Here is a 12,280-nt window from a genome sequence, read left to right on the forward strand (position 1 = left end):
CTCTGTGGTAGTAGTTACATTGGAGAAACCAAACGCCATGTCTCGGACCGTATTCGTGAACACAAAGCAGACCTTAAACACGGTAGGACCAACACCTCGGCCGTAGCAGATCATTGTTCTAATTCAGTAGGCTCACATGCCATTGACTTTTCCAAGACAGAGGTTCTTTGTAAGCCATCTGGCTTCCATGAGAGATTCGTTCATGAGGCTATCCACATATACAAGCACAGAGACAATTTCAACCGAGAAGATGGATTCTATCTTAGCAATCATTGGAAAGATTTGATAAACCATTTCAGTTCTTAATTGATTGTTCACGCTTACAGTGGCTTTCAGACAGCATACATTATAAAAAATTTCGTCTCCCCCCTCCTCTTTTCAGAATATAGATGGACTAGTCCTGGGTAAACTGCCAAATCGCTGCGCGTGGCGCTAACGTTTTTTATAAATAAGTAAATGCGCCGTTTAAAAATAAATTTATGCAAACCAACACACCTGAAGATGACCGTTTGAGTTATGGTCGAAACGTCGTGAGAATTTTGTATTGTTTTATATATATTTTATTATTTTGTTGTTTCTCTTCAACGTGACTTTACCGAAAAAACTAAGAAATAGATGGACTAGTCCTGGGTAAACTGCCAAATCGCTGCGCGTGGCGCTAACGTTTTTATAAATAAATAAATGCGCCGTTTAAAAATAAATTTAAGCGAACCAACACACCTGAAGATGACCGTTTGAGTTATGGTCGAAACGTCGTGAGAATTTTTATTGTTTTATATATATATATTATTATTTTGTTGTTTCTCTTCAACGTGACTTTACCGAAAAAACTAAGATTATGAACTGAAGTTAGTTCCTAAAGATTAACTGAATTCACGGACCTATACAAGACACCTGTTTTACGAGACACTTTGCCCTTGATAACCTATGCCTTGTATTTGTACTCTAACGAATGTTCGTGCGCGTGTTTGTGTGTGTGTGTGCAAACCCGTAGTAGGGAGTGGTTGTGTAGCGGTGAGCACGCTGCGCTAAAAAAAAACGGCGACCCGGGTTCGATACCCGCTCACGTCCAACACCAGTGACGATTTTCTGAACCGGTCCTGGGCCTCCCCTAGGTTGACTCAGGCTCAAATGAGTACCTGGTGCGGTGTGTAAACATCGCCGCTGGGGAGACAAAGGCGGCCGGGCGTGGTGCTCGCCACCCAACCCCCTCGCGTGCCGTGCCGGGCCTTCATCGGTAACATACTCGCTAACGCCACTTGCCCCAGCGGTCTGTTAAGGCTATACGGGTGGGGGCGGGGGTCTTTGTCTTTGTAGGTGTTCAGTACAGGGAGCCGCACTGCACGGAGGAGTCGCTGGGGATTGTCGAGAAAAGGTTCTGTGACCCCGCCACGCTGCCCAATGACACGCGGAAGGAATGCAACACACAGGACTGCCCTGCACGGTGAGGCTCTGCGTGGCATTGAATCATTTTATCGTGCTTTTTCCAAATATTACAAGTGTGCGCGTGCTCGCTTAGCATCAATAATTGTGTTTGCATCAATCCATTTATCAGGAGGTACCGAAATGTTTATATTGACGATTAATGGTCTTTGTTTTTTTTATGTAATTTTTCAATTTATACGACTGAGTGCTGTGCTTTGTTTGACGTAAAGCAATCAATTCGGTTGACCAAATTGGTTTTACAATTAGGAGCTACTTCACAAAAATTTGTACTGGATTCGTGCATCTTTGTAATTTTTTTATTTACTTCTCTAATTTGTGAAAAAAATATCTAAAGTAAAGCTTTTAGACCATGCAATGCGGGGTAAAAAAAAGACTAGAATGATTACACGGTAATTTTATTGATTTTATTTTATTATAGAATACCCCATTGGCCAACGAAGGCTGCAAATAACACGCATTGGCCCTAATTGCGGACATACACCTTCGTAATAATGGTTCTGGGAGGAAATCTACAAGATAGCCATTGTTTCCGTCACAAGACTGACACGTTTCATCGTGTCAAAAAAGTTTAAAAGTGCACATCTTGCAGACATCAGCGGCTGACCTCTGCAACTTTTGAATTTGCATTGTGGGGGTTTGTTTTTTTTTCCACGAGGAGCACAGCTGGTGGACTGGAGAGTGGCAGGAGTGTTCGGCCACCTGCGGGGAGCTGGGCCTCAGCAAGCGGAGCGTGCGGTGTGAGCGTGGCGGCAGAGCGGCTGGGCCCCACGAGCCCAGCCTCCCAGACTCCCACTGCTACCACAGGCCCAAGCCAAAGACTCGCACCCCCTGCAACCGGGGGATGCCCTGCCCTGCCCGCTGGCTCGTCGGCGACTGGTCCCAGGTGCTGGAAATATTACTGTGGCTCCGTAATAATGCCTTGACCTTGTAACCCAACCTTAAGTCTTAATTGAATACTTGGCCTGGTTTTATATTGCCATCATGAATGCATGCAAACTTAATGTACAGGAAGAACCAAGAATATAGGTCAGCTATGTTCAGATGAAGGTGCAGGTTCTGTGCTCTGGGTTCACTCCGTGAGCTACCCAGCCTCTGCCTCTCCCAATCTCTCACTGAACTGTGAATCTGTACACCGGGGAGGCAAATATAATTATTGACTGTGGTAATGAATGCTGATGAAATCTCTGAGAGGAAATGTGGAATTTTTAATAACCATTTTTAATGATGTACGCATTTATAAAAACGTTAATTTATTTTGATAATTGTTAATTTTTGCTTCCAACCACAATGGTTATTATTAAAATAACTCGAAATTGTTCCTTGTGCTATAAATGTGCGAATTTGTTAAATATTTTAGTTGTATTCAGAGACCCAAATTGTTACATTTCACTGAAAGATGCCTCCTTTATCAACGACACTGCATAAACACCAGGGTTATCATTGTTGCTTTCATCGACGCATTTATTTTCCGTAAACAAATAGTGACAAATGGCACAAAAAGCCAGCTTTTCATTCACATGACCCATTTTTAACAAAGGCGGAACATCGGTTACGCCAACCTCTGTGTTTGTTTCCACCCAGTGCTCCGTGTCCTGCGGTGGGGGCCACAGGACGCGTGCCACCTACTGCGACGATCGCCGCAACAGGACAGCCTGCGAGGGCAGGGCCCGGCCTGCCGCCATGGAAGAATGCAATCTCACCGAGTGCCCGTCCGCCAGTGACGGGCACCAAAGCGTGCCGAAGCATGGCGTCGCCGGGCGGCAGCGGGACATGTCCAACGAGCTGCAACCGCGTCCACATTTTGTCCCACCACTAGACCAGCTGCTGCCCAGTGGCAACGGCGGACCCCTCGATAGTTTCGGCAAACCGGCGAGCACCGGCCAGGGTCATGGGTCGGGGGAAATTCACGAGAGAAACCAGCTGCCTTCTGCCGAACCGGAGTCTTCGGGAGACAAGGGCGACAACTCCATCAAAGGAAGGCTTTACCACCAGCATCAAAAGGGCATTGGGAAAAACAAGTTGAAGAACAACGTGGTGGTGGACCTCTTCGATTATGACTACAACTTCATTGGTTTTCACGAAGATCTGCTCATCAAAGACTTTTATAAGAACGGACCCGGGGCCAGCACGGCTTTGCAGGTGACACCATTGAAAGGCTCCCAGTCAGATGCGCCATTAATGCTGTTGAGAGATGAAGCCGTATCACCCACTGAGGTTGCTGGTCCTGTTCCCAAGTCAGACCACTTAGAGCGAAACCAGAGAAATGTTTTTCAGGAGCAGTTCATTATCAGCAGCACTCCGGATGATATGTTCATCTTGGAAGAAAGGCTCGGAGCATCTGGAACTGCGCCGCCCGATATAGTGACGAATGTTGCGCGCAAATCCCAAAAAACAAGCTCTACCGTCCGTATTATTAACGATGAATATACCGCTCAGTCCCACTTCAGTGACTCTGCCACTGCGAAGACTTTATTCGAGAGCCCCAGCCGCATGCATTCCCATGGTTACCCTCCAACATCGCCCACTGAAACCACGGCAGAGAAAAGCTCAGGTGCACACACCTTTGAGATGCCGTCACCCAGCAGCACACCGATGGCCAGGAGTAAAAGGCTACCAGCCCTTGACGTTTCTCGAAGCGTCACAGTTAAGAGTCCAGGGAAAGAAGCCACGACAGTGGCAGGGCTGCGCGAGCTGCGGGGCGTTCATGTGGCCACGTCGGCGCCTGACGGCAACAGTTTCAGGTCAGCTTCATCACAAAGCCCCGGACAAATCGAAGCACCGGGCGCAGTGCCGATGTCAGAGAGCGTGGACGATGAGAGCACAGAGGAAACCCCCACAACCGAAAGGTCAAATTCACGTCTCACAGTGGGGCCCAAGGCACCAGCGGAAGACTTCAATAAAGTCACACTCACTAACGCAAGTGTGGATGTTGCTGCAACTAAAGATTCTTTAAACCAAAGAAGTATATTTGATGATATCATCGGCTATGATGATGATGAGGGTGGTGGTGGTGGCACTGACATTGATCAAATTGATGGTGATTCTAGTCCTCCAGAAAGAGACTGGTGGATGGAAATGGATGAATTTACCACATCCACAACGTCGCCCTTGGCCACCAAGCAACCTTCTGCTACCTCCTCGTTTGAGAAGTCCAATCGTGCAAACGAAAGTCCCGCTTTGCCTGGACACTGGTTCGTTGGTGTCTGGAGTGAGGTATATATACACACACGTGACACGTGACACGTGTGTGTGTGTGTGTTTTTGTTACGAACTATATTACCAAGAGTGAAATATTTCCCGCAACGAGTGAAAAAGAGATTGGCTTTTATGCAATTGGTGTAGAGGGGAAAAAAAACTTTGTAAGTATGCGTTCCCAGAGTACAAGATAAGAAACACATTACATCTCAAAGGAATAATGTATGTACATTTTTTTTTCCAATTTAATTTTTGCACGAGTATTTTTAAAAATGTATTTCAAGGACTTCAGGGGCTTTTAGATAATTTATTTTTGTTACGTTCATTTCAGACTTCCAATATATTTGACAACAAACTCCACTAAATAATATGTTGATTGTAGTTATTTGTACAATAGCGTGAGTTTAGTGAGAGTGACAATTTCTATTCCTAGATAATTGGTAGCAGTTAAACAGCAGCCTGAAAAGCAAAGTAGTTGTATTATACATCGTTAGACGTCCTTTGCCAGTACCAAAATGTAATAATAGGGTGTTTCCCCTTTTTTCTGGCAACAAAACTGAAACCTTTTTACAAGGATTCATGTCTGCATTAACCACAATACCTGCAGTTAAGAAAAATAATGCACGGTTTATCCTTTCCAATATGCATTTGTTCTCGAAAATACTTAATCAATGGTACGAAAGCTGATAGGGCATCTTTCTGGGCAAATTGCGTTTGCACATATGTAAAATGTCCTTTTTGCTCCAGTTTATATCTCTAAGTTTAAGAAAACCCTTTGATCATTCTGACCAGTTTTCAGTGCCCTCATAGAAATATAACGAGACAGTAATGTTTTTGTTCATATTGGATCACGTTTACAAGAGTTTATTTTGCCTTCGAACAACAGACAGATAGACAGTCAGATGGATCGAATGCATAAACGATTTAAATTTTAATTTCAGAATGTTAAGAACCCACAAATCTCCAGTTATCTTGTATACTGTATTGCTGAATGAAGCTGTGTTTGGAGCCTGCATTGCAAAGGCCTATTGCTGTTGCTGCTGCTGCTGCCCTGCGTCTCGCTCAGTGCTCTGTGAGCTGCGGGCTGGGAGCCATGTGGAGAGCCGTGCGGTGCAGCTCTGGGCGGCTCGACGACTGCGATGCGGCCAAGCGGCCGGAGCCGGCGCGCCGGTGCCACGTCCGCCCCTGCGCCGTTTGGAGCGTGGGCAACTGGAGCCAGGCGAGTCGTGCAAAACGGCACGATGGAGGATGAAACAGAACAGTCAGTTATAAAATCGAATCACGACCGTGAAGAGTTACAATTCATCTAATCTTTGCGGGGGGGGGGGGTGAATTTTTACAACCCTTCTTATTGGAGACTCTTGAGCCAGCACCACTGAGATCATGGCTATGAATCTTAGCGGCCAACCGAGGTTTAACAAGGTCCTAAAGTGATGTGAGTTTATTGTCTCGGCACAGTTATTCATGAGCAAAACAAATGTCGTAACAAACACGGTGCTCTCATAGGGGTTTGTGGAGAGGAAAATGTGTCACAGTGTGCCAAGATGCCCAAAGCATGGGTAATTATGTGCAGCTCTGATTTGTTTTATATATCCGCATGCGCATGTGTTTTTTTTGCGTGGTGCTCAATGAAATTGGCAGCCTTGAGCCAGTGGTTGAAATTCTAATCCGGTCTTGGAGGCTAAGCAACATTTGCCACACCTCCGATTAGCATGGTTGGCTACTTTTGGCGCCAAAGAAGTTCAATATATATACACACACGTAAAAGATTGAGCCTAGTTTAGTACTTAGATGGGAGACTTTCTGAGAAGAGCAGGTATTGTAGAGTTAGGCTGCGAGGTGGCCAAGAAATGGAAATCATCATCATCATCATCCATGATCAATCCACTGCTGGATGAAGGCCCTCCCCGAGCCGCCACCGCCGCCTTTTAACAATGGTTGCAATGCAACAATCTATCCAGTGCCTGCACGTGAACTGATGACATGGTCACATGGCGATGGATTCTTAAATCTATTCTGCGGAGTCTTAAGCCACGGCATATGGCATGGGGTAGAAAGCGTCGGCGAGGTGCGGTGGCATCAACCGCTTTGGTCTTGACGGCATTTTGGTCTCGATCGAAGCGCAGTGCTCGGAGGAGTGCGGCGACGGCGGGGTGAAGACGCGTGTGGTGCAGTGCGTGGATGCGCACAAGCCCGGCCAGGCCTTGCGTCCGTTCCACTGCCACTCACGGGGATACACGCCGCCCACCAGCCTCGCCTGCAACTCATATCCCTGCCCCGAGTGGAGCACCGGCAATTGGAGCCAAGTATGGAATTGGATTTTCCACCATTGATTTTTTTAAAGCTAGTTTTGTCTTTGCTGTTTCTATTGTTTTTTGTCTGTCTGTCCATCTGCCTGTCATCCTGCGGATGCTGTATTAGTAAAAGCTGTGCAGGGGTTAAACAGGGGCACAGTGGTTTGTTTTGGATGCAATAGTGGCGAGATGTTAACTATCTCGCCTAGTATACAGGACCTGGTGGGTTCAATCCCGACTCTGTGACGCCTGTATATTTGGAGTTTGCATGTTCTCTCTCTCTCCCCGTAATCATCTGGTATTTTTCTCCAGGTCCTCTGGTTTTTCCCTCCACATTTATAAACATGTGTTTAGAGTATTTGGTTGCTATACATTTCCACACGATAAGCCACTTCGTTGAGATATTTGTGGCCAGGTCGCTTCTGAAAAAGATATCTATTCGTTTAGTTGTGCGCTGTGTTATGAACCCGGTAACCCACGTACAAGTTCCTGGCCATGGCTAACATCAGTGGTAATATTTGAACCGGTTGTTCACCAAGCATGATGACCGGTCAAACAACCCCTAGAAGAATGTGCATGGTAGGCATTACACCAACAAAAGCAAAACATTCACCCCCTGGCCAAAACCTTACGAATTATGATTATTCTTTTAAGCGTTGGTGTACGGTGCTTTTTCTGCAATATTTTGCTGTCTTTTCTTGGATTTTCTGTTTGCACATAGTCACGTAGTCACTTTAAGATGTTTTCTTGTTCATGTTTTTGTTTTTTGTTTGTTGCGGTTGCACTCGATTCAAGAGCCGAATGGCTCACAGGGCTATACCAAATAAATGAAACTGAAAACTGAAACATCTTTGAGGACATTGATTTTGAACGTGAAGATATTTATCGTGCTGTTGTTAAGGAAACTAAAGAAAATTATTTTTTATTTTTTATAAAATTAAACTATTTTTTATTTTGCCAGGTAAGGCCCACTGAGATATATAGCTATTTTTTGGAAGTGACTGTCCATAAATGATAGCTCAACAAAGTGTATAATCATGTTGAAATTTGTAGCAGCCAAATATTCAAAACACTTGTTTCTAAATGGGGAGTGAAAAACCGGAGGACCCGGAGAAAAATCCACGCAACCATGAGGAGAACCTGCAAACTCTAAATATACAGGGCGTCAAGGTCGGGATCGAACCTACGCCCTCCTGTATACCAGGTGAGGTAGTTAACATCTCGCCACCTTGCCGAGATGTTAACTGTGTACTGACAAAGCGGCACCCTGTGGTGGCGCCGGAATTGTTTGGGAAGAGGAATTATTCTTGTGTCGGTGGATATTGAATTTGAAGTGGGTGTATCCTATTAAACGTTTGTTTATTGTGGTCACTGCTTTGTTTTTTCTTACCTCTTGCGTTCCATCTGAAGCTTGCTTTTTTCGTCTCTTAAAATCTCACTTTACAAAGCTGATGCATTATCTCGGCGGGTCTCTTGCCTAAGGACGTGATTGATTATTTTTTTTAGCACCCGTGTCTTCTTTTGCTTAAGCAACGCTCCGCCTTCCCTCGCTCTTCTCCGCTCCCGTGGCCCAGTGCTCGCGGGAGTGCGGCGGAGGTTGGCAGCACAGGTCGGTGACGTGCCCCCCGGGACATCGGTGTGACGATGACGGCGACGGCAGTCCCAAGCCCCCCCCCATTGCACTCCGCCCCTGCAATCCGCAACCGTGTCTCGAGTGGACGGTCGGACGGTGGGGAGAGGTGAGCTCTGTCGCAGGGGAGTAAAATATATATATAGGGTGTCGCGGATCAATCTTCGCACGTCAAAGGGCATTGGCCATCCAACCGCATGAGTTTAACCAAAGTGGTTAAGAGAGGTCGCTAAGTGCAGAAGACAAATGGCACTTGAAGGCGGTTCATGGAGCAACGATATGTGGTGGCTGTAAATGCTTCTGTGCTTCATCTGCCCTCTCCGCCAGCTGACTCGATTTTCTCGATTGCGCTGCGAGAGATGCCGGTGCTGTGTCTTTGGCGCTTGAGGCATCCGTCTGTTGAGAGACCCGCGAGCGTTTGTGTCAAGAGAGCCTGAGTGCGGAGTGCTATTGACGGATGTGTTGAGTTTTTTGCGCGTGTGAAGTAGATGGTTAACTGGATGAGTTTCTCTTTTTGAGTTTTGCCGAGAGCGGTTGGGGTCGTTTTGCCCGGCCCACACAGCAGCACACATTTACACGCGGGGTTACGTGTTCACAAATGTAATCTGTTAAATTTCCCATCCAAGCTGAAAGGCAAATCCAAGTATTAAAAATGTATTGGCACGGATTGTAAATATGCATTAATGTCTGTGTGTGGGATATGGGTTATTATGTTGGTTAAAGACTATACAATATAGGGACTCCTCTACTTATGAACGAATTAGGTTCCAGAGGTCTATTCGTAAGTGGATTTGTTCGTAAGTCCATCTTTACTCCTGTCGATTCCAAACATGTTGTGCGGCATGTACACTAAACACGGGGAATGGCTTTAAAAGTTGTATAATTTCCTGTAGATGTAGATGCCACTGGTTCTTGATGTTCTGCAAATGTAGATGCCACAACCACCATATATTGCGCGGTGGTTGAACTCACGAACTCTCGGTCTGAACAGCTGCAACTGGACATACGTACATGTTAGTTCATATCTCTGAAAGTTCGTAAGTCGAATGTTCGTAAATAGAGGATTCCCTGTACGCTGAAACTAAACCAAATTAAAATGGAGGTTTGTTTTGGATCTTAACAATATAAACGTCTGCTGTAAAAGTTGTTTTTTTGTAAATCAGTAAAAATACTTTCATTGGTTGCGTGTCATAATGTAACACAGCAATATATATCTTACATCTAGGCATACACATACACACATACAGTAGGGGTGGCGGAGTGATGCTTTGCATGGCATAATGAGCCCGGCGACCTGTGTTTAAGTCCTTGCTATGGCTAACATCAATGGTGAGTGATATCTGAACCGGTCCTAGTCCCCTTCAGGAACCTGCACTGACCAGTGTGGTGAAGTATGGTAAAACAACCCCATGCCTGATACATTGTAGGGAAGCCTCCATCCCGAAGTGGACTGACAGAGAGCTGTAAACTGTTATTATCATCTCGCATATGTGTATGATGGCTATCTCACTCTAACATAAACCCATTGACCTAGGTTCAATTTCTGTTTGTGAACAGCAGTGCCAAATAGTATCTGAATGAGGCCAGATGCAAATAAGGCGATTACAAAGTCATTGGCAACCACATATGCTGAGTAAACCCAATGTAACCTGTACAAAATTGGATCATCATTGATTTTGTTAAAATATAATTTTTTCTGTGATTCTGGTTATAACTCAAAGTAGTTCAAGAATGATCAATCAAGTAAAGCATCTTAAAAAAAAAAGAATTACCGTTTCCAAAATGCAAATTAGTTTTTTGAGAGGTCGTGACCGGACCTGGAGAGCAGGCAAAAACGAAACTTACACAGGTCAGCGAGCACCGCCTCACTGCCATCTGCGAGTCGCAGAGCATTAAATTAAATTACGACCAGAGGGTGTGCAACATTGCGGTTTTGGAAGACAAAGTAATAGAGTGGGGGAATTGCAGGCCATTCATCGCCCCTCAAATTTCGACAAAACAACCGCAGACATGGCCGCAATAGGCATAATAACACCACCATAAGCTCACAGTTTTTGGAAATATTTCCTGATTCGTTTATGTTTTTTTTTCTTCTTGCAGTGCAGCGTCTCCTGCGATGGAGGGGTTCAGCAGCGGATGGTGCAGTGCGTGATTGTGGCGACGCGGCAGCAAGGAGGAAACGGGACGTGGTGCGGAACTCTGCCGCGTCCGGAGACAATCAGAGCCTGCGGCATGCACCCCTGCGACACGATACCTGGTCAGTGTGATATAGTTTCTGTGTTAGATATATTGCATTACACCCCCTTCAATGTCCTGGATAAGCTCAATCACTGACAGAATCTCAAATCTCAAATTTTCTTGCTGTGGTTTTCACACCTGATGATGACTGCTTGTGTTGCAGTCGAAACGTCGTGAGAATTTTATTGTTTTATTTTTGTATTATTTTATTGTTTCCCTTCTACGTGACTTTACCGAAAGAACCAAGAATATGAATCCCTGCAGTCACGAAAGCTTTAAATCAAAATATAATCTCATTTGCCCAGAATATAGGCTATTGTTGAACATAGGCTTATTAAGTGCATGAAAAAAGTGAATTATTCAGTTCATTGTTGCGGCTATCTGGGAGGAGATGATATCATTGAAAGTATCAAAAGTGGACTGTATAGTGGTGCAATGAAGCTGGCATGTGTTATCTTAAGGGAAATAAGATTTGCAAACCCAAAAGACCAATGAGTGCAGATTATTTTTTGTCAACTTGTGCGAGGCACAATTTTACATCGACCGTATTATTTTAGATGTATACATTGTGGTGTGGCATGTATGCATGTTGATCTTTTTCGCACTGTACATAGCCGACCATGCTAATCGGTGGTGCAGGGAAAACTAAACACGTGGCATGGCCCTCAGGTGGAAGGAATGAAAAGCGTTGCCCCCTCCTTGTTTACCTTTTCCGGTCTTTGTAGCCCAGCTCCTGGGCCTGTCTCGCCTGCGTACAGCCCTGGGGCAGTTGCACCGCCTGCACACTTGATACCTACGCCACTTAAAAATAACTGTAAGATGAGGCTTAAGATGAGGCTTAGACACGGTTGGCTACGTACGGTGCGTAAGACGTTCAACATACATACAGTACATACGTATATGTATACTCTTTGGTTCTTTCGGTAAAGTCACGTAGATAGAATAATAGATCTATTATTTTTCTATCGACGTGACCTTACCGAAAGAACCAAAGAGTATGGATTCCTGCAGTCACGAAAGCTTCAAATCAACATGTATGCATCTTTCACATTTCACTGTGACAATCCAATATCCTGAATGAATCTTAAATGACTCGACAATTACATCTTTATCAATGGTGGCCGAGAAAACCGTATCATTGCACGACTGACGACTGACAATTGTCAGTGAAGGGCAGGGATGCATTGACGGGTGAGCAAATTTATCACAATTTATGGCAGCTCCATGTAGCCACGAGTCGCTCTCTGATGGTGAACTGTGGTCATCTTAAGAGTGCAGCTCCCTGTGACGAAACGGTCAACTTACAACGGCAGCGTTCTAATGTATAAAGAATGTGTTTGCTCTGTGGGGGGAAAGCCTCACGCTGTGATCAGTACACACAGTACACACGCAGTTAACATTTTCGTCAAGGTGGCGAGATGTTAACTACCTCCACTGACACAAGAGTTCGTGGGTATGATCCCGACCCTGACGCCTG

General features: G+C 45.2%; 1 protein-coding gene across 1 annotated transcript in view; it reads left to right on the plus strand.

The window, feature by feature from the left end:
* Positions 1-12,280, plus strand: part of LOC116940051 (A disintegrin and metalloproteinase with thrombospondin motifs 7-like) — an 89,355-nt gene that overhangs the window by 61,690 nt on the left and 15,385 nt on the right. The window contains exons 17-23 of the mRNA XM_032949325.2: positions 1,318-1,444; positions 2,110-2,329; positions 3,028-4,659; positions 5,708-5,860; positions 6,768-6,947; positions 8,510-8,674; positions 10,666-10,822. Coding sequence (XP_032805216.2) covers positions 1,318-1,444; positions 2,110-2,329; positions 3,028-4,659; positions 5,708-5,860; positions 6,768-6,947; positions 8,510-8,674; positions 10,666-10,822 — 2,634 coding nt within the window. The remainder of the gene's footprint in view (positions 1-1,317; positions 1,445-2,109; positions 2,330-3,027; positions 4,660-5,707; positions 5,861-6,767; positions 6,948-8,509; positions 8,675-10,665; positions 10,823-12,280) is intronic.

Source organism: Petromyzon marinus, chromosome 1 (assembly GCF_048934315.1).
Source record: "Petromyzon marinus isolate PM22_M1 ecotype Great Lakes invasive population chromosome 1, UKy_Petmar_22M1.pri1.0, whole genome shotgun sequence".
In the NCBI taxonomy this organism is placed as follows: Eukaryota; Metazoa; Chordata; class Hyperoartia; order Petromyzontiformes; family Petromyzontidae; genus Petromyzon; species Petromyzon marinus.